At 50.7% G+C, this 19820-nt stretch overlaps 1 protein-coding gene across 2 annotated transcripts in view; it reads right to left on the reverse strand.

Moving 5' to 3' along the window:
• Nucleotides 1-1283: 1283 nt before the first annotated feature.
• Nucleotides 1284-19820, reverse strand: part of LOC113584852 (myosin-9) — a 30768-nt gene continuing 12231 nt past the window's right edge. Inside the window, exons 4-41 of one of the 2 annotated variants that reach the window (XM_027022036.3) lie at nt 19684-19711; nt 19490-19583; nt 18676-18696; nt 16827-16919; nt 16673-16736; nt 16378-16476; nt 15941-16084; nt 15710-15805; nt 15268-15539; nt 14912-15085; nt 14492-14665; nt 14151-14265; nt 12845-13032; nt 12473-12594; nt 12045-12114; nt 11674-11834; nt 11295-11403; nt 11064-11195; nt 10761-10967; nt 10534-10671; nt 10199-10322; nt 9807-9978; nt 9406-9618; nt 9057-9201; nt 8626-8832; nt 8435-8539; nt 8164-8316; nt 7829-8077; nt 7289-7501; nt 6833-7045; nt 6520-6681; nt 6313-6441; nt 6085-6173; nt 5854-5977; nt 5203-5411; nt 4853-4961; nt 3086-3258; nt 1284-2801 (exon numbers count right to left, since the gene is read on the reverse strand). In XM_027022036.3, coding sequence (XP_026877837.2) covers nt 2693-2801; nt 3086-3258; nt 4853-4961; nt 5203-5411; nt 5854-5977; nt 6085-6173; nt 6313-6441; nt 6520-6681; nt 6833-7045; nt 7289-7501; nt 7829-8077; nt 8164-8316; nt 8435-8539; nt 8626-8832; nt 9057-9201; nt 9406-9618; nt 9807-9978; nt 10199-10322; nt 10534-10671; nt 10761-10967; nt 11064-11195; nt 11295-11403; nt 11674-11834; nt 12045-12114; nt 12473-12594; nt 12845-13032; nt 14151-14265; nt 14492-14665; nt 14912-15085; nt 15268-15539; nt 15710-15805; nt 15941-16084; nt 16378-16476; nt 16673-16736; nt 16827-16919; nt 18676-18696; nt 19490-19583; nt 19684-19711 — 5399 coding nt within the window. In that variant the 3' untranslated portion in view covers nt 1284-2692. The remainder of the gene's footprint in view (nt 2802-3085; nt 3259-4852; nt 4962-5202; nt 5412-5853; nt 5978-6084; nt 6174-6312; nt 6442-6519; nt 6682-6832; nt 7046-7288; nt 7502-7828; nt 8078-8163; nt 8317-8434; nt 8540-8625; nt 8833-9056; nt 9202-9405; nt 9619-9806; nt 9979-10198; nt 10323-10533; nt 10672-10760; nt 10968-11063; nt 11196-11294; nt 11404-11673; nt 11835-12044; nt 12115-12472; nt 12595-12844; nt 13033-14150; nt 14266-14491; nt 14666-14911; nt 15086-15267; nt 15540-15709; nt 15806-15940; nt 16085-16377; nt 16477-16672; nt 16737-16826; nt 16920-18675; nt 18697-19489; nt 19584-19683; nt 19712-19820) is intronic. The other variant, XM_027022037.3, reaches the window with a different exon arrangement.

Below are 19820 nucleotides of genomic sequence, written 5' to 3' on the forward strand. Positions count from 1 at the left end.
TTTGTGAAATTCATTGTTTTATGTGATCTAAGAAGAAAATCAGAAACCGTCGACAAGGGTCGTTTGAGAAAGCTGTTGGTTTGTGAGGCTGGGTCAGAGACCAGTGCGGATCTGCTCAGAACCAGTTTAAACCAATTCAGCCCTGAGGACATGCAGCTCCGCGCACTCTCGTGGTGAAACAGATTACCTGCAATTCGACTTTTCCTCGTACCTACAGCCAAGGTGCCGCAGTATCGGTGAGACACTAAGTACGTACGTTGGCAACAAACCCTCGCGAAAGTGTAGATTGAAACTAAAATGGAGAAGCATCCGCACACTCAAATATGTGCAATAATCTTTTTAATAAGCAAGCTTCCGGTCAAAAGCCTTCTTCGTACAATTACAATGTCCATAGAAACATACAAACACGAAACACTTCTAATATCCAAAGTACAAACATATACAAAACAGTACAAATGTACGCGATGCTAACAATGTTTTCCAATATAGTTTAGGCATGTACAACATCCATATCAAAATCCATATTGAGAGTTGATGGTTTGTGTCAAAAGTGCAAATCCAATAACTTTCTTGGATATAACCTAATTCACATCACCAGCTCCATGTAGAGAGATCTGCTCAATACTCTGAAACCTTGGGGAAGAAAGTGTATGTGAAAGGTTAATCAAAGAAGTAGTGAACCCAACAGTTCTGTTAGATGTAAAGACCCCATCTCTCATCACTAAGACTTTTACCAATATACTAGCCACATGCAGACATCACAGAATACACTTTGAATTCCATGTGATTACTCCCCACTTTCTGTTCCCAGGGTGTCTAAAATCATTGGTCCTCTGAGTATTATGGCTCTGAACATTTCCCACAGAGATCATTTGCTAGTTTAATAGGAGCCATGAGAGTCAGTTTAGAGGAGCAGTGGGTGAGAAGGACCTCTTCTGGAAGAGTAATGTAATGTAACATTCAGTAATGGCTGGATCTGAGGGAAAGATATGGCAGTGTTTTAAAACAGTATTCTTAAACTATGTGGGCCTGAGAGGTGTGTGTGTTAATACCAGAAACTGAGCAATGTTTTTTTTTTTTCTTAAAGATTACTTTGTTCATATGAAGGTTCTGATAAATACATTGCTGGCACTAAACCAAGTTTAAACTAGGGGAGCTGTCACCTTTCTTTAGACTGACATACTAAAAGCAATGACTGCGCTTGTGAAATGACATGGAAGGATCAGCTTTAGTCAATGAATTCATATGAAATTATTGAAATCAAGAGGCAAAACTCCACAGTATCTGTTTAGAAAGCCATGTTTATTTGTATAATACCAACAGTTCACAATTAATCTTTCTGGATATCTTTTAGGAGTTAAAGAAAAAAAGTACAAAATTAAGGATTTTTATTTTGCATATATACTTTTTCTGTTATGTATGGAGAGAGAGTGAATTATTCATTAGCCATTTATTTGTCATAAACAATGCTAAATTCCTCTCACTTCCCAGCAGTATGAGCGAGAAAGCTGAACCTGAGCACGCGCTAGCGGGGTGGTCGTGGTGTGCAGCGCTCCGTTCCAGAATCAGGAAGTGGAAACGTTTTTTCCAACCAAAGCAGCAGTGAAACCCACACGAGCTTTATTTGTGCCACGCAGGCGCGTCTCCCAGGCCTCCGATACCAACAGTGCTCCGAGATTACAGTATGCTGAGAGAACGTTACCTGGCCCACCAGCTCAGCCTTGCCCCGCACGTCAATAAAGACTGTCAGAAATATAAAAAATATTAAAGGATCAGAAAAAGTCAAAATAGTAGAACGTATCTGACTTTAAGGCTATAGTGCATAGTGCCGTATTTATGAGCTTGTGCATCGCCCTTGTGCTCATTCCTAGCGCGTGCACTGGTGTGGTTGTCTGCACACACTGTTTTGTTTTGCTCAGTGCACAGTACATATGCAATCCTATTGCTCTTCTGTGTGCATACAGGAGCGTGCATGCTTCTTCTTGTTTTTTTAAGCGCACGAGATGAATGAATAAACGAGCTACGTGTAGAATATCGACTTTAAATCAAGCCCCCAAGCACGGAAGTGGAAGATCTGCAACTACTTTAGTATACAGTACAATGTAGCACATATGCCTCTACCTTCCCAAGACACGTGAGAGTCAGTAAGAGAGAGAGAGAGAGAGAGAGAGAGAGAAAAACACATGAGTCCTCAAACAGGTAGCATCATTCCTTCCTGATACCATCACAAGTGTGTCAGAATTACGTCTAGAGTGTGTAATCATTTTGGTCCCCTTCCGACGGATTCTTCACTTTTTAATTTTTTTTTCTTAAAACACTTCTTTGCTTTCATTACTTCAATTAGGAGAAAATAGTTCAGAAACAAATCTACAAGAGCTGTAATGTCTCCTTACAAAAATATCATCCATTGTTTAAATCCCAGAGAACAAACACGAAAAAAGACAAATTTGGTCCTTGGCTGCATGACAATGAACTGTGTTGATTGTCAACAGAATAACAGTATGCGGTGTGTGTGTGTGCGCGCACGCATCCATGTATGAAGTTACTATGGCACTAACAAATCATGTGTGCATCTCTAAGATCCAGTGGACAGTGTGATCCCTTATGTATGTGTGTGTGTGTGAGAGAGAGAGAGTGCTGCAGTCCAGCGAGTTCCACACTGCAGCCAGCAGGTGGCAGCGTGGGCGTCTGTTCACTCCGGCTTGGGCTCAGGGGTTTCAGTCTTCGCCTCACTCTCCTCGTCGCTGTCGCCGGCGGCGCGGGTGATGATGCGGCGCATGGTGAAGGGCAGATCTCCCCGCCTGCAGGAGCACAGGGTCACGCTGGAGGTCACGCCCTTGGGTTACCCACCCCCAGGACCAGCAGCGCTTGGGAGCCATCATAAACCGGCTGTGGCTTGTTGGTAGTACAGTACAACCCCAACCCCCCCCCCCCCCCCCCCAACCCGTCAAAACATTCCATACATCGCACGTATGAACCGAGAGCTGACGCACGGCAAGAACTACAAAACTACAAAAAAACTGCCATCAATGTATCTGAAGAGTTTCTGCTATTTAGGGGCTAGGGGTCATGGCCTGCGTGTTACCTGAGCTTGCTCTTGAGGGAAGAGACCTCGCGGTTCATGGCGTCCGCAGACTCGGTGGCGTCCTCCAGCTCGCGCTGCAGTTTCCTGCGGAGGGCATTGGCACGCTGCGCCTCCTCCTCTGCCTCCTCCAGCTGCCGTTTCAGCTGTTTCATACGGCTGTTTAGCTTCTCCATCTGCAGGCATCCAACACAAAGTGGGGGGTTTGTGGTTGGGCCCGTGTAACGGTTGCAGGACCCCCAGGGTACAGTGATGTCATGTGGCTGTGTCTCAGGTGATCATGTTTAGGATCTAGTCGGTCCATGTACTGTTTTGGTAGTGGACAGTAATGTTAAAATCCCTGCACAGTATTTTCCTCAAAGTGTTACATTAGTAGGCAGTGTGTGATTAGCTTCATACTTCTGCTTCTGTTCAACATTTATTAGGCACTACAGACTGCATAAAATTACCTCTTTATTTTAATTTTTTTGTATAATTATAGGAATTACACTTTATTTGGTGTTATCGTTGACATCACAGATCATGCTAATTGACTATAGCAAATTATAAGCTACCTGATATTTCATATTCATGAACCGTGAACTCGACACCCCTCCCACACTTCCCTCACTCCACATTGCTCTACTCAAGTAACAGAGCCGCCAAGCGCATGCGAATGCTCAGCGTTTGGATGCAAGCGCGAGAAACGAGGGCAAATCAAAATGCTTCTTGTACCACAGAAAGAAATTTGAGTCTGTGGCAGCCACTTCACCAGGAATTCATTTGATAATTGGGCTCCATGCAGCTCCTGGTTTACCAACTGACTAAAGCATAAAGCTGTAGCTTTCCTGACACGCACTGGAGGCAGCGTGGATAAGGAGCGTTGTGTTCAGGGTCTGTAGTGTGTGTGTGTGTGTGTGTGTAATGAAATGTGGGGTTCAGGGTCTGTAGTGTACGAGTAATGAAGTGTGGGGTTCAGGGTCTGTAGTGTGTGTGTGTGTGTGTGTGTGAGTAATGGCGCGTGGTGTTCAGGGTCTGTAGAGTGTGTGTGTTAGTAATGGAGCGTGGTGTTCAGGGTCTGTAGAGTGTGTGTGTGTGTGTGTGTGTGTGAGAGTAATGGAGCGTGGTGTTCAAGGCCTGTACTGTGTGTGTGTGTTAGTAATGGAGCGTGGTGTTCAGGGTCTGTAGAGTGTGTGTGTTAGTAATGGAGCGTGGTGTTCAGGGTCTGTACTGTGTGTGTGTGTGAGAGTAATGGAGCGTGGTGGTCAGGGTCTGTAGAGTGTGTGTGAGTAATGGAGCGTGGTGGTCAGGGTCTGTAGAGTGTGTGTGTGTGAGTAATGGCGCGTGGTGTTCAGGGTCTGTAGTGTGTGTGTGTGTGTGTGTGTGTGTGTGTGTTAGTAATGGAGCGTGGTGGTCAGTGTCTGTAGAGTGTGTGTGAGAGTAATGGAGCGTGGTGTTCAAGGCCTGTACTGTGTGTGTGTGTTAGTAATGGAGCGTGGGGTTCAGGGTCTGTAGTGTGTGTGAGTAATGGAGCGTGGTGTTCAAGGCCTGTACTGTGTGTGTGTGTTAGTAATGGAGTGTGGTGTTCAGGGTCTGTACTGTGTGTGTGTTAGTAATGGAGCGTGGTGTTCAGGGTCTGTACTGTGTGTGTGTGAGAGTAATGGAGTGCGGTGTTCAGGGTCTGTACTGTGTGTGTGTGAGAGTAATGGAGTGCGGTGTTCAGGGTCTGTACTGTGTGTGTGAGAGTAATGGAGTGCGGTGTTCAGGGTCTGTAGGTGCTGAGGTTCTCACCTGATCTTTGTACTGCTCAGCGCTCCGTCTCTCGTCATCCACCTGCAGAATGACCTCCTTCAGCTTCTTCTCAGTACGACGCACCAATTTGGAAGAAGCCTGTCTCTCTCTACACACACACACACACACACACACACACACACACACACACACACACACACATTTTTGCAAATTACCTCACAACTTATGGTCTTATTCAGTATGTCCAAGCCTCTAGTCATACACATTACCAGAAACGCTACAATGATGAATGAGGAATGGCATTAGTGGGAGTAATTAGCCTCATGGCTAACTTGCTAGTACTAGTGTTTGGTCAGTACTTTCAGCCGTTTAGAACGTTCAGGTCTGACCTGGTCTCTATATCCAGCTGCTCCTCCAGCTGTGCAATTTTGGCTTCCAGGGCAGTGATGGTGGCCTTGTATTTACTCTTCACGGTTCCCTCCAACTCGGTCAGTTTAAGTTTCATCTCTTTGTTTTGGCGCTCGAACTGCGATCTCGCCCCCTCCAGGCGCTGAGAGGTACTGCGCTCAGCGGTCAGCTCCACATTCACCTGATCCACCTGAGAGGAGGGAAAGTTGACCGAGAGGCGTCGAGAGAGAAGCTTTGAGTCTGGCAGCAATTAGTAGTTGTGTAAAAGTTGTATTCCAATATCAAATAAAGTGCTTTCAACATACAAAAAGGTCCGAAAGATTCTTAAACCAGTTTTAGATCGTGTTTATATTTGTAGTTCGGTTGCCTTGGTCTGGACCAAAGCAGAAAATGGCGTTGCTTTTTAGTCTTGGTTCACTTGGGTCTACACTGACATTTACCAATGAACCTAAAGATGTATGCAAAAGTCGCATCAGCTCACCTCATATTGTGATTAAAAAGCTTTTATGAAACAAAACTGATGACGTCAGCTGAACTAGAACAACGCTCTGCTCTGGGTTAAGTGTGCTTGTGTGGACAGGGTAACGTGTGTATGCGGTAATTACACAGAAGACTGAGGGGCACAACGGTACCTGCAGTGCGGTTCTCTTCAGGCGGTCGTTGATGAGCTCCGTGTTACACTGCTCCTCCTCCAACTCCTCCTCCAGCTGGGCGATGCGCGCCTCCAGGCGTCGCTTCTCCTCAGACGTCAGAGAGCTGCACACACGCAGACAGTGAGGAGTATGAGGCAGTGTGGGTTGCAAGTTGAGGCTGTTTTGGTCGTCTGTGTGTGTGTGTGTGTGTGTGTGTGTGAGAGTGTTTACTTTTTGTTGGCCTGGTTGTTGATCTCATCCTGTAGTTCGTCTCTCTCTTGCTGTGCCTGTCTCTTCAACCGCTCTGCTGCAGCCAGCTCCTGAATGTGCCCGCACATACAGTGAAGTTGTGTGAGAGAGATTGAGAGTGTGTGTGTGTGTGTGTGTGTGTGTGTGTGTGTGTGTGTGAGAGAGAGTGTGAGTGAAAGTGCGTCAGAGTCAGTGTGTGTGAGAGAGTACCTCCTGCAGTTGGATCATGTCTGCCTCCATGCTCTTCAGCTTCTTCTCGTTCTCCTTGCTCTGGGCCAGAATATCCTCCCGGGACAAACGTGTGTCGTCCAACTCCCGCAACACGTCCTTCATTTGAGCCTGCACACGCACACACGATCAGTACAATGACTGCGCCTGAGTCTGACCGTCTCTGACCTTCAGCCCACGTGGCTGTACCTGGAGCTTCTTAAGCTGTTTGATGGCCTCGTCACGGTTCTTGTTGGCCAGGTCGATGGCTGCCTCCAGCTCCTTCAGGTCCAGCTCCAGCTTCTTGCGCGCGGCCGCGGCCACAGAGCGCTGCTTCCTCTCGTCCTCCAACTCCATCTCCATCTCCCGCACCTGGCATCGCAGACTACATTACCCAAAGTGCACTTCGCACAGACCGCCTGACCCGGAGGACGTGCCGCCCAGCCTCATCTCCTGCACCAAGGAGCAGAGACTCCATTACCCACAATGCACTGCACACAGCCCCTTTTCCTGCGCGCGTCACCTGCTTGACGAGCTGCCTCTTCTTCTCCTCGCCCATCTCATCCCTGCCAGCCAGGTCACGCTCGTACTGCGCCTTCATGGCCTGCATGTTGACCTCCAGGCGAAGCTTGGCATCCTCGGTGGCCTGCAGCTCGTCCTCCAACTCCTCCAACTGTGTGCGCATCTCCTCTAGCTGCTGCTCCATGCCCCGCTTGGACTTCTCCAACTCGTGCACCTGAGCGAGAGCACCAGGCAACCAGAGGGGGGGGGCGGGAAAGCATGGCGAGGGTTGGGGACAAAAGAAGGATCAGGGATTTGTTTTTTGGGGGGATTTCATTTAAGATCCACATTTCTGTTAAGATTTTGTTGTGTTTTTATTCAAATAAAAGCGTGGTGGACGACCAAACCCTTGGTTTGGTTACAAAGATGACACTTCTGAAATCGAGGCAGTTGAGCGAACAGGAGGGGCGCGTCTTACGCTCTTGCCAACGTCGTCCTTGGACGAGACCAGGTCCTCCATCTCGGCCCGGAGCAGCTTGTTGGTGCGGTCCATTTCCACGCGCTGGTCCATGATGGCCTCCAGCTCGCGGGTCAGCGCGAGGGCACGCGTCTCCTTCTCGCGAGCCTCGGCCTCGGCGCGGTCCCGCTCCTCCGCGTAGCGCGCCGAAATCGATTTCTCCTCGGCAAGCATCTGCACGAAGAGAGAGAGCGAGACACACACACACACACACACACACACACACACACACACACACACACACACACACACACACACACACACACACACACAGAGAGAGAGACAGAGCGAGAGAGAGAGAGTCAGAGACAGACTGTGTTAAAACAGCTTCCTTTACCTGACGGCAGTATGTACCCGTTAGTGAAAGACTCTGAAAGAGTCTGAAAGAGTGAAAGACAAAACAGAAGGTCAACAAGACACTAATTATTCTAGACTGATTAACTAATTATTTCAATCAAACCTGTCAGTAGGGCAGAGGACCCTGCAGGGTCACACACACACCTGGTCAAACTTCTTCTGCTTCTTCTCCAGGTTGGAGACGATCTGGCGCAGGTGGTCCTGGTCCACTATCAGGTCGTCCAGCTCCTGCTGGATGCGGGTCTTGGTCTTGTCCAGCTTGTCGTAGGCCAGGTTCCTCTCGTCCAGGCGCAGGGTGACGGCCTCCAGGTCGCGCTGCACCCGCTTCTTGGCTTCCTCGGTGCTCTCCAGGGAACTCATCTCCATCTCCATCTTCTTCTTCATGTCAGCCAGCTGGAGGGGGAGGAGAAGGGGTTTAGACCTCAATCAACACAAAGGGGAGCCATGATGGGTAAAGGTGCAGGTGTGTGTGTGTGTACCTGGCTCTGGACGGCAGTGAGCTGCTTCTCCACGTTCCTCTTGGCTTCCTCCTCTTCCTCCAGCTGGTCGCGCAGGCTGTTGTGGTCCTCCTCCATCTGACGCAGGCGTGAGCTGTGAGACAATTTCTGACGGGTCTCCTCCTGAAGCAGCTCCTACACAATCAGAACGAGAGAGAGAGACAAAATGATGAAAAACAAGAACACGAAAAAGTCAGAGATTTACTGCACGGCTTCACGGGTCCATGTTGAGGCCAGGGGGAACGCGACGTACCTGGACGTCCTGCAGCTGGGACTCCACAGCAGAGCAGTCTTTGGCCACTTTGATGGACTTGCCCTCGGCATCACTCAGCAGAGTGTTCGCATTGTCCAGCTCCGCCTACAGCAAACGCAAACCGCACTTCACACCCCCGAAGCGCTTCACGTGTGCACGCGTGTGCGTGTGTGTGCGTGCGAGACACACACCTGCAGCTTGGCTAACTTCTCCACCAGCTCGGCCCTCTGCTTCTCGCTCTCGGCGTGTTTCACCTGGAGCTCCTGCACCTGGGCCTCGGCTTTCTTACGCCGGTGTTCGGACTCGCCCTTCCCCTGCATCAGTGTCTGCAGCTCGATCTGCAGCTCGCTGCGCTCCGACTCCAGTGCCTGCTTCACCTTGTCCACTGAGGCCTTGTTCTACACATACGTACACACACATGCATGCCGGGGGGAGGGGTTTACAGCTACTTCCTGTGTGTGTGTGTAAAACGAAACACATCAAACACGCTGTACGTAAACTATTTCAATGCGCGTTTGTGTGTCAGAATGAATGAAAAGGAATATCAACACGGCATACAAAAGAAAGTGTGTGCGCGTGTGTGTTCGTGTACTTCTGCATGTGTGTGTATGCGCGCTCTTACTCTCTTGGCCTGCTCCAGCTGTTCGTTGAGCTCATCAAAAGCCTGGCCGTGTTTCTGTCTCATCTCCATCACCACCTGCTCGTGCACTTTAGCCTCATCCTCCAGGGTCCTCTTCAGCTGGGCCACCTCTGTCTCACGCTTCGTCCTGACACACACACACACACACACACACACACACACACACACACACACCACTGACTACTCCTGCTCCAATAAGCAAAAAAGTTCCTCCATCTAAACCCACTGAGAAAACAAGCACTGCTCAAGTGAGCAGCCATTTTGGTTCCAACCCCATGACATGCTGCCATCCCAGCTCTGACAGGCAGTCATTGTGGCGCTGTGGCAGTACCGGAGCTCCTGCTGGGCGGCGGTGGAGTCCAGCGTGTCTTCCAGCTCCGTCTTCAGGGCCTCCAGCTCCTCTCCCAGGTCGCGGCGGTGCTTCTCGGCCTTGACGCGGGCGGCCCGCTCCAGCTCAAGGTCCTCCTGCAGCTCGCTCAGCTGGGCCTCCAGCTCGCGGATCTTCTTCTGGGCCATGTTTTTCTGAGCCGCCTCTTCCTCGATCCTGCGCAGACATGGAACAAAAATGAACTAAAAGAACAAACCTGACAACTTTGCTACGCTGCTTACTGATTTTACGCTTTAACAGATGAATCACGGGCGAGGCTAGTGAGCGTGAGCATGCTGCGCTAGCTTCTAGCTTTAGGGCATTTGATTGGCTGCTCTGTGGGCCTGGGCCAGTGGAAATCAGACCTGGCCAGAGCCTCCTGGAGCTCCTCCTCCTTCTTGGCAAGCTGAGCACGGAGCTCGGCGATCTGAGCCTGGAGCTCGGCGATCTGGTCATGGAGCTCGGTGGAGTCGCCCTCCAGCTTGCGGCGGTTCTTCTCCAGTTCCTGCCTGATCTTCTCCTCCCTGCGCAGTCGGTCTGAAAACCACACACACACACACACACACACACACACAGCCCTTTACACTGGCAGACTTCTAGTCCCCTTGTATGTAAAGACATATAAAACCAACACAAACTAACACACTGAATGAGAGAACTGATCTGGGCTAATTGGGCTCATCGGGAGCTGATCTCAGATCAGTTCTCCAGGTGTCGGTCAAGGCGACATGGCCGTAGCCATGGAGGTCGACCCTACCCTCCAGGTCTGTGATCATGGCCTCGTGCTTGTTCTTCAGCTTCTGGAGGCTCTTGGATTTCTCCTCCTCCTCCGCCAGGTTGGTGGTGAACTCGGCGATCCTCTCCTCCATGAGTTTCTTCTCCTGTCGGAACACCACAGCGTCTCCCATTTTAAAAACAATTAAAAAGGGTTCAGTAGTATCTCAGAAAGCTGAAGAATCCTTTTAGGTTTTAACACAATAAATGAAATTTTATTTCTGATGGTCAGGGTGGGTCACATGATCTTCACCAAGGCAACGGTTGGGTGTTGCTATTGGTTTAGTGGGCTTCAACTTCAAAAGGCTGGAAGCCGACCTTATTCAGTTTGGTGTTCTGGTCCTCCAGCACCATCACGTCCTCCTCCACCTTCTTCATCTTGGCCTCCATGGTGACACGCTCCAGCTGCAGCTTCTGACGGGCCGCCTCCTCCTCGTCCAGCTGCTGCTCCAGATCCTATTGGACGAAGGAAAAGAATACACGTGGTGTGTGTCTGCACAGGACACAGGACACAGGCAAGGTGTGCGGGACACGGGCTGCTCTACCGTGATATTCTGCTGCATCTTCTTCTTCTCGGTCTGCAGCTGATTGGCTCTCTCCTCCTCCTCCTCCACACGGGCCTCCAGGTCGTGGAGGATCTCCTCCAGCTCCTGCTTCTTGGCCACTAGCCGGTTCCTCATCTCGTCCGCCTCTGCGCACAGGTCCATCTCTGCCTGGAGCTGCTCTTGGAGGGCCACCTTCTCCGCATTCAGCTGGACACAGGAACCACAGAGCGTTAGCGTCAGTGAGTGAGTGAGTGAGTGAGTGAGCGAGTGAGCGAGGGAGCGAGGGAGCGAGCGAGGTCTTACCTGCTGGTGTTTGCTCTCCATCTCCTCCAGTTGTTTCTCGGCATTCAGATGTTTCTCTCTGACCTTGGTGAGCTCCTCGTCTTTGGCCTGCATCTCCTCTTCCTGACGGCTCACCTGGAGGAGGGGCTTCACCTGCACCACAGGTAAGAGAAGGGGGGGGAGGGGTTATCAAACTGTTCCCACCACATGGCGGGGTTCCAAGCACTCAGACTCTGAAGACAGGAGCTTCACCTTAGTGAAGAGTCTCCACCACTGCCAGTTCCTGAGTTTGAGGTAGGCAGCACAGTTCCTCTGGATCACCCGCATGGCCGTCAGCTGCTGCTGCCGCCTAGCAAACGCCCTGAAAACACACACACAGATATGAGGCGTGTATATGGGGTGTCTATGTGACTACAATACGGGATATTTACTATAACATGCCTTTGACTTTCATTATTTAACTACATGGAAAAATAATTAAAAAAAACAAAAAACAAAAACAAAACTGAGTGATGAAAAGAAATACTGTCTATTCTCAATCTATACTGTCTATACTTAAATGAGGAGTTAAGCTCCGCCCCATCCCCGCAGAACCATTTCCTGTGCATTTGATTGGCTCTCTGGAACTCACTTGCGAGCCACGTAACCACGGCACCAGGCCTGGAAGCTGATGATGACGTCCGTGATCTTCATGTCACGCTCTTCCTCCAGATGGGCTAGGACTCCCGCGCGGAAGAACACCTTGCTCTGTCCGATCCGGTACAGGTTTGGGTCCAGCTCCAGAGCTTTGATCTGACCGGTGGGGTCGGGGGAGGTGACAACAATTAGCCATATTTACTTTGGTAAACAGAATGACCTACGTGTTCCCTAAAACCTGGCCCTGTTTTCAGAAATGGGCTGAAGAAATCTGACCACAGACCAGCATGACTCGTCACTGTACTTATGATTACGGAGAAGACTACGGCAGGAACACTGATCCAGTGTCAGCGCTTGATCTCTCACCATCAACACGCTGGCCTGTTTGCCATCCATGAATCCTTTGGGGATAGCGTTGGGAGTAAGGATCTCGTACCTGGGGGGGCAGGAACATGCGTCAGTCGCCACGATTTCCATTCAGAAACACACAGCAGAACCCAAACCTTCAACAAACTGAGTAAAAAAGCAGCCAAAGAAGTGGAAGCCACGGCTGCCCTGAAACTCCGGAGTGGATGGACTGGACCAATCACACATGCTAATGAACAGGAGAGCAGAATCAGGTGCAAGCGCGCTCGGCTTGTCCAGGAACGCAGACCGACACGTCCGGCCTGGAAGGTCTCACACCCAGCTGCTGAAACCCCATTGCGCCCCTTCAGAGCTGAGACAGGCATGTTCGCTCCCCATCAGGTCACAAAAGGTCACGCTAGCAGGAAGTGGGATTTGGGCTCGGCTACCTCTGTCTGAACTCCTGGAAGACGATGCGGTTGGGGAAGCCTTGTCTGCAAATACGGATCCCCTCCAAAACGCCGTTACACCTGAGCTGGTCCAGAACCAGGTGGGGGTCCAGCTTACCCGCCTGAGAGAGACAGAGACACACACACACGGTGAGCTGGGTTATGAGAGGAGCAGCTCTAGTGGTGTGATTGTCTGGAGACCCACAGGCCTCCATACCTCCCCACCCTCCACTAGGCTGAAGCAGAGTGGGACTTTAGCCCTGTACACCCACTGACTAACCCTGAGGAGGAACCTGAGAGAGGTTCTTCAAAGATTGAGCAGAAGAGTTTGGCCCTGGCGGTGGTGGGGGTAGGGGCGCAAGGTTCCGGTACCTTCTTCTCGTGGTTGGGGATGATGCAGCGGACGAAGTTGGGGTTGGTGTTCCTCAACGTGGTCATCAGCTTGGACAGCTGCTCCTTATACAGCTGGCCCACAGTCCGGAACATCCCCTTACGGGTCTTAAACGCACCAGGCATCTCGGACATGCCCGCCACCTTATCCAAACCCACGATGCGATCCACTGAGAGAGAGAGATTAAAAAAAGGATTATGACATGAATTATGTAGACTCATGGGCTGAGCACACAAATTGCCTATATTTACCCACAGTCCTGTGGGATTGCATACAAACAAACCAAAATAAATAAACTGGTGACAAACTACAGACCCACACGGTGAATGTAGGAGTGAGGGGAGGTGGAGGGGTCACACAGCGAGGGGAGACACACGATGCCAGTGAAGTGTGTAAGGGAGGAGGCATTCATGGGAAAATGGAACCAGTTCCAGTCTCACAATGTGAGAAGGTTTTCCCCTCAGTTAAATGCTTGTGCACATTTGTACGTGAGGAACAGTACATGAAAGAGTAGCCTCAAAGTGTGTGTGTGTGTGTGTGTGTGTAAGGAATATGTATAATTCTGTGAAATCTACTGTGCTTTTGTGGAAATGCATCTTGTGCAATGACAGAACCAAACCCATGCAGTATATACCCATTTCTGCAGTACCCAAGACCAACAGCAGGGGGCCCCAACCACACTATTACACAGAGAGGGAGAAAGGGAGAAAGATGAGTGGTTGCAGAGAACCGTAGAGGAGTTTTAGACCTCACACACACCCCAACACACACACCCCCCAACACAGCCAAGGGGGAGAAAAGAAATCAATGCAGGATGGAGAAAAATAAAGAGAAACAAAAAAAGGAAAGAAATCAGAAAGATGTCGGCTGGCTCAAAATGAGAAAACGCTGCACCTCCCAGAGCTAATGGAAAGGGAGAGAGAGAGAGAGAGAGAGAGAGAGAGAGAGAGAGAGAGAGAGAGAGAGGGAAGGAAGGAGGATAAGAAGTGGGCAAATACAGAGGGCTAGAGAGCAGAGAGTCAGAGGAGAAACATGAGAACAACAATAGAAGATCAAACAACTCCAGCACTGACCCTGGCACACCAGCCACTGGCATTCTGCCCAACATTCCTGAAATTCTCAGTGCAGTCTAGAACGCAAATTCTCTAAACCTTCCCAAATACAGTTTCCACCTCTCTAAACCAAACCCCTTGCATTTTGGCAACACGCACACACGCGGTCCCTGTGACCGGTCTGCCCAGAGGGTCAGGGCCCTCTGACCTCACCATGGTTCTGGCCTCCACTCACCGTCTTTCCACAGCTCAGACACAAACTTGTCGGTGGACTGGTTAAGCAGAGTTGCCACGTTATCGTTCAGAGGGTCCATGTTCTTCATCAGCCACTCGTCTGCTTTATAATCCACCTTGGGGCGAGAGTGGGTGCGAAAGACAGACAGAGATAAAAAGAGACAGTGTGAGAGAGAGAGAGAGAGATATACTTTAATTACAGTCCTACAACACTGCAAGTCTGCATTTAATGTTTCCAGGTGATAATTCTGGTCTGGGGTCAGGGTTATTCCTCCCCTATAGAGGAGTTGGGACAGGTGGGTGGGCGGACCCCCGGGCAGTGGACTGGGGCGGAGCTCTCACCTTGCCGGCGTAGTGGATGATGCAGAAGTCGGCCTCGTCCTTCAGTTTCTTGGGCTTGAAGAACTTGGGGTGCGTGCCCTGCTCCTGCAACACCTTCTCCACGAAGCTCTTGTCGGTGGCTTTGGGGAACCAGCACTCCTCGTCCAGCAGGGCCAAGATGCCTGGGGGACCGGTCTGGGCACAGGACACAGCTGTCAGACGTCTGGCACCAGGCTTACGTGCGCACCTGCTGGTTTCACAAGACCTTTCACTCGAGTTCATGCATGCCATGTTCCTCTCTAAAAAAAACACACGCAGGATCCTCTCCTTCTAGAGCCCACACAGACCAGGTCCTTCCCCGGGCTGCTGCTGTAGGAGCACACGTGTGTGTGTGTGTGTGTGTGTGTGTGTGTGTGCGCCCCAGTCTGCGCCCCTACTCACGGGCTTCTCGATGAGGTCAATGCAGGGCTGCAGGTCCAGGCCGAAGTCGATGAAGCTCCACTCGATGCCCTCACGCTGGTACTCCTCCTGCTCCAGGATGAACATGGTGTGGTTGAAGAGCTGCTGGAGCTTCTCATTGGTGTAGTTGATGCACAGCTGCTCGAAGGAGTTCAGCTGGAGGGAGGAGAGGAAAGGTACTCGTTAGGGCCCTGCTACTCCCCCTGGGAGAGCACAGGCTTGACCTCTCTCTCGGATGTACACTGTAGGCCATTGCTGGATAGAAGATCCTGTGGCGTCACATTTTCTAAGCATCGCGCGATGCTGACTTCCCCCCCGACTCCTTCCCCTCACCGCACCTCGAAGATCTCGAAGCCGGCGATGTCCAGGATGCCGATGAAGGAGGCGCCCTGCCGCTTGGTCTTGTCCAGCGCCTTGTTGATACGCATGACCAGCCAGCGGAACATGCGCTCATACGTGGCCTTGGCCAGCGCCTCCACCGCAAACTCTGCCTGCTCCTGCGTCTGCGCCTTCTGCACGTAGTCCCGCCCCACCTTGATCCGTGGGGAGAGGATGGCCCGCGTGAAGTCCGTCACGTTCATGCCCATCAGGTGACACACCTTCTGGGCAGCTGGAGGGAGGGAGGGATCAGAAGGAGGAGGGGTTGGTGTTGTGGGTGGTGTAGAGAGTCATTCAGAGCTCCCCTAACAGGTGAGGTTAGTGTCTGTTAGTGTCCAGACTGAGGCAGCACGGGTTCTGAATGCGTGGTGAGACGGGCGACAAAACACTGGGATGGCGAACCTGTGTCGTCGGGCATGGATGCCTGGTCCGAGTGGCGTTCCTTCTTAAAGCTAATATTACCCAGCTGGAGCACAGAAGACACAACCCTGAGGAGACCTGCGAGGACACACAAACACACCCCAAAAACTTAAGCTACAGAATTTCTACCAAAAAAAGGGGGTAGGAAAAAAAAGTATTAAATTTCCTTCTAGCACTAAGACGGGTCTGGCGGGGGAGGGGTGTGGCGCGTACCGATCTGTTCGTCCTCGGAGAAGCCCATGATGCGCATGGCCTCTAGGGTGTCTGTATACATGTCCTTGTCCTGCTGCCCAGGAATGGTGACGTTCCCGTTGGACAGGAAGCGGTACTTACTATAGCCCTCCAGGCACAGCTCGGCTAACACACACACACACAAACACACGCACGCACGTCACAGCTCGGCTACAACAGTTACAGCTCAGCTACAACAGTCACACACACACACACACACGTACAGCTCGGCTACAACACACACCAGGCACCGCTCAGCCGGGGAAAAAGAAATACATAATCTAACAATAAATAAGATCACCTACTTTTAAAAATAAAATCTTAGGAAGAGTAAAGGGTGTGAATCACACACCCTTGGGGCTGGCCGTAAAACGTGTCGTAATAAAAGCGCACAGTGGCGGTCTGTGCGGGTCACTCACTGCGGACTTTGTCCCCGGAGCCGGAGAGCATGTAGTAGAAGACATGGAAGGTCCTCTCGTCACGCGCCTGACGGATTGCGCGGGATTTCTCCAGCAAGTCTGCGAGACGGCTGGTTAAGGAACTGCGGGGCACGGGCAAAGGGAATGAGCCGCCGTCCCAGGACTAGACGCGGGACAATGCAGCGGGTCTGAACCCAGGAACTCCTTCATTTTAGAAACTGATCTCCTTCCGATTTGAAAATTAAAACAATGTTCTTAAAAGTGTGAAAATGGCTTGAAAGCGGCAGAAGGATACAGGTCTCGATGTTGGCGCCCACAATGTAACCGTTGACATCAAAATTGATTCTGATGAATTTGCCCTGAGAGGGGGAATGTTACTGCGTGAGAACGCAAAACCCAAACCAGACAGAGATGACAAGCATGCTGTAGCAAGAGGGGAGTGTTCTTACGAATCGTGAAGAGTTGTCGTTCTTGACGGTTTTGGCATTACCAAAGGCCTCAAGGATGGGGTTTGCCTGCAGAAGTTGCTTCTCCAGCTCCCCCTAGTGGTCACACAGAGAAACACAGCCACATAGCACTAAGCGTGATGAAGGGGACTGAGACCAGAACTCGGAACAGGTACAGAACCCTTGGTAACTTACCAGGACTTACCATCTCAGGGTTGCTACAGTCAGCATGAAACACAAACACAATGCAGCTACAAGTGCAGTAGTTCCTCACACCAGCCAACCCCCCCCCCCCCCACACACACACACAGAGTGAAATATGGACACCATAAACCAATATGATGCGCTTCCAATTAACTCAAACCCAGGAATCCCATCACCTTACAGAAGACCCAGTCTGACCCAGGACCTCATGCACGGAACCCACCTATACATGACATGCAAATGAACTCGATGCCCCACCCAGAACAGTGGCTTATACAAATAAGCAAAATGTACAGACCAAAAACACCCAACTCTTTCCACATAGGAATCAAAGTCCAGATGGGCACATGGCCAAGGCCCTTCTTAAAAATGCACTGGCTGTAGCTCTGCGGTTGACAGTGGATGGGCCGAATCTCTGTGGGGCCTCGACTTCCTGTGTGCACAGAGCTCCGGTGCACCCCCATCCACAACCCCATACACACCCCCATCGTTGAGTTAGGATTAGAGTTGGCCAAGCTCAGATAAACAAAACAAATAATCAATTTCAGTGACCTCAAACGTCTGCTGAATCAGACGTTCCGAAATCTTAAACCATCCCCGCCTATTGCGCAAGATGGTGGACATCATTAGCAAAGCCCATCTCTCAGGCTGGGACTAAGGACTGGCGCAAATCCAGATGTAAATCGTTCCTTTCCTCTGCCATGTTGTAATTAAGCGCGCCTCTGGCTTGTGGTTAAGGCAGCTCAGACTCTCCTGCTAGGTTGGTCACGCAGTGAAGACCGGCAGAGGGCAGCGTCGCCGCTCCACTCCAGCAGAGGGCAGCTACATGCCGGTTTGGCTCAGAGGCCACAGGAAAAAGACATACAAAAACTGTGCATGGAATGGACAGCACGCACGCACACGCACACCCCAACTCAGGCAGGAAGCACAGATGCCGTCGGCAGACACACACACAGCAAGAAGTCGCGCACTCTTGCATGTGATGTCGGTCCGCCACAACCTGACCCCACAGACACAGAGACGTGGTCCACTCAGAGACACACCTGTCCACTCAGGGACACACCTGTCAACTCAGACAGACAAGACTGGGAGAAAACCTCTGGCGTTTCACACGAGCAGTAACAGAACCTGTGATTGGAGGGTTCACGTTTCACGCTCCAGTCACTGATCATGATGCTGACCAGAGCAGGTGCTTCCGTAACGTAGGCAGAAACCTTCGCTGATGGTAAACTGCTTGGATGAGGGCCTACACGCAGTGCTGTTCATTTAGTGTTCTACTGTCAGCTGTCACTCACACAAGTTTACTGTTCGGCATCTTTGTAAAACCGACTACATGTGAAACGCTATATACAGCAACAGAGCTAAAAGCACCGACTCCTGCGTGAAGTTCCCAGTTTTGTCTGTCTGAATGACACTGTGCTTTCTGCATCAACAGGAAAGACACGGGGCAGTCCGCGCGACCAGCCGAGAAGCACACATCAGTGGTGAGGGGAAAAGAAAGAGTGAGCGCGAAAGAGGGGGTGAGAGAGAGAGAGAGAGAGAGAGAGAGAGAGAGAGAGAGAGAGAGCGCGCGAGAGAGAGAGGTGGGATGGGTGAGAGGTCAGGTGGGTGAGAGGCAAGAGACGTGATGAGAACGTTTATAACTCACATGTGACAGGACCGAGCTGCTCTGTTGATGGAAAGAAAAAACAAAACTCAAAACTCAAAGTGCTAAAGATAAACATATAAACAAATAGTCCTCCAGTGTTGGTGGTTTTGAGAGGAGACAGATTAACTGCCCTCTCTAAATACGTGACTAACGTGGACATCTGTGAAACCCTGGCGTTTCACACACACACACACACACACACACACACACACACACACACACACACACACACGTACAATGTACAACAAACAAAAACCAAACAACAGAAAATGCTGACAATCTCTGCAGACTCTTCAGATACAGAAACATTGTGTTGGTTAGGTAACAGAGATGGCGGTGTACCCTCAGTGGGCATATAAAAACCTATAGGAGACCGGTGTGGGAGGGAGCATGTGCGAGTGATTAGCACTCCTTGCAGGAGAATCAGGCAGAGCAGAGATGGAGGGGCTATGACATCAGAGAACCATGTTCAGGTGCTTTTGAATCTTCACACACACACACACACCCGTGCAGTCTAATTATCTAGATCGCACAGGACCCAACCAAGTCCCACGGCCATTAGCTTGTGCATACCGTAACACAGACTGGAAGCATTTAGAGAAGCGTATAGAACACCACACCACCCACACAAACACACACAGCCCATTAAGGGCAAAAATGAGACATGGGAAAATGTTCTCTGCTCTGATAGAGGGAGGATGGCACCATTTGAGAGGTTTCCACCATTACACAGAAGAAAGGCAGGAAAGAGCAGAGCAGACAGGAGTCCAGCAATCTGCCATAGTGCTGTAGAGAGGACGCGAGAGACTCTAACCTGGTCTTTTTTGGTCTTGTGAGATGAAGCCACATGGGCTAGATACTGAATGACCTTCTTGGTGTTCTCTGTCTTCCCTGCACCGGACTCACCCCTAAACACACACACACACACACACGCAGACACACGCACAGTGAAACACTGGTTCCTCTACAGTTCCTTTGAATGGCCTGTGGTGTAGCTGGGACACTCACGTGCACAGGATGGACTGGTCCTCACGGTCTGTGGACAGAGGAAGAGCAGAAAAGAAATGAGGAGATTTGCAGCCCACTAGTCCCCCGCTTAGAGACCCCCGGAGCTCCAGGACCGCTCAGGGACTGCTCCCACAGTT

This window comes from Electrophorus electricus, chromosome 6 (genome assembly GCF_041902795.1).
Source record: "Electrophorus electricus isolate QZ-2024a chromosome 6, ASM4190279v1, whole genome shotgun sequence".
Classification (NCBI taxonomy): Eukaryota; Metazoa; Chordata; class Actinopteri; order Gymnotiformes; family Gymnotidae; genus Electrophorus; species Electrophorus electricus.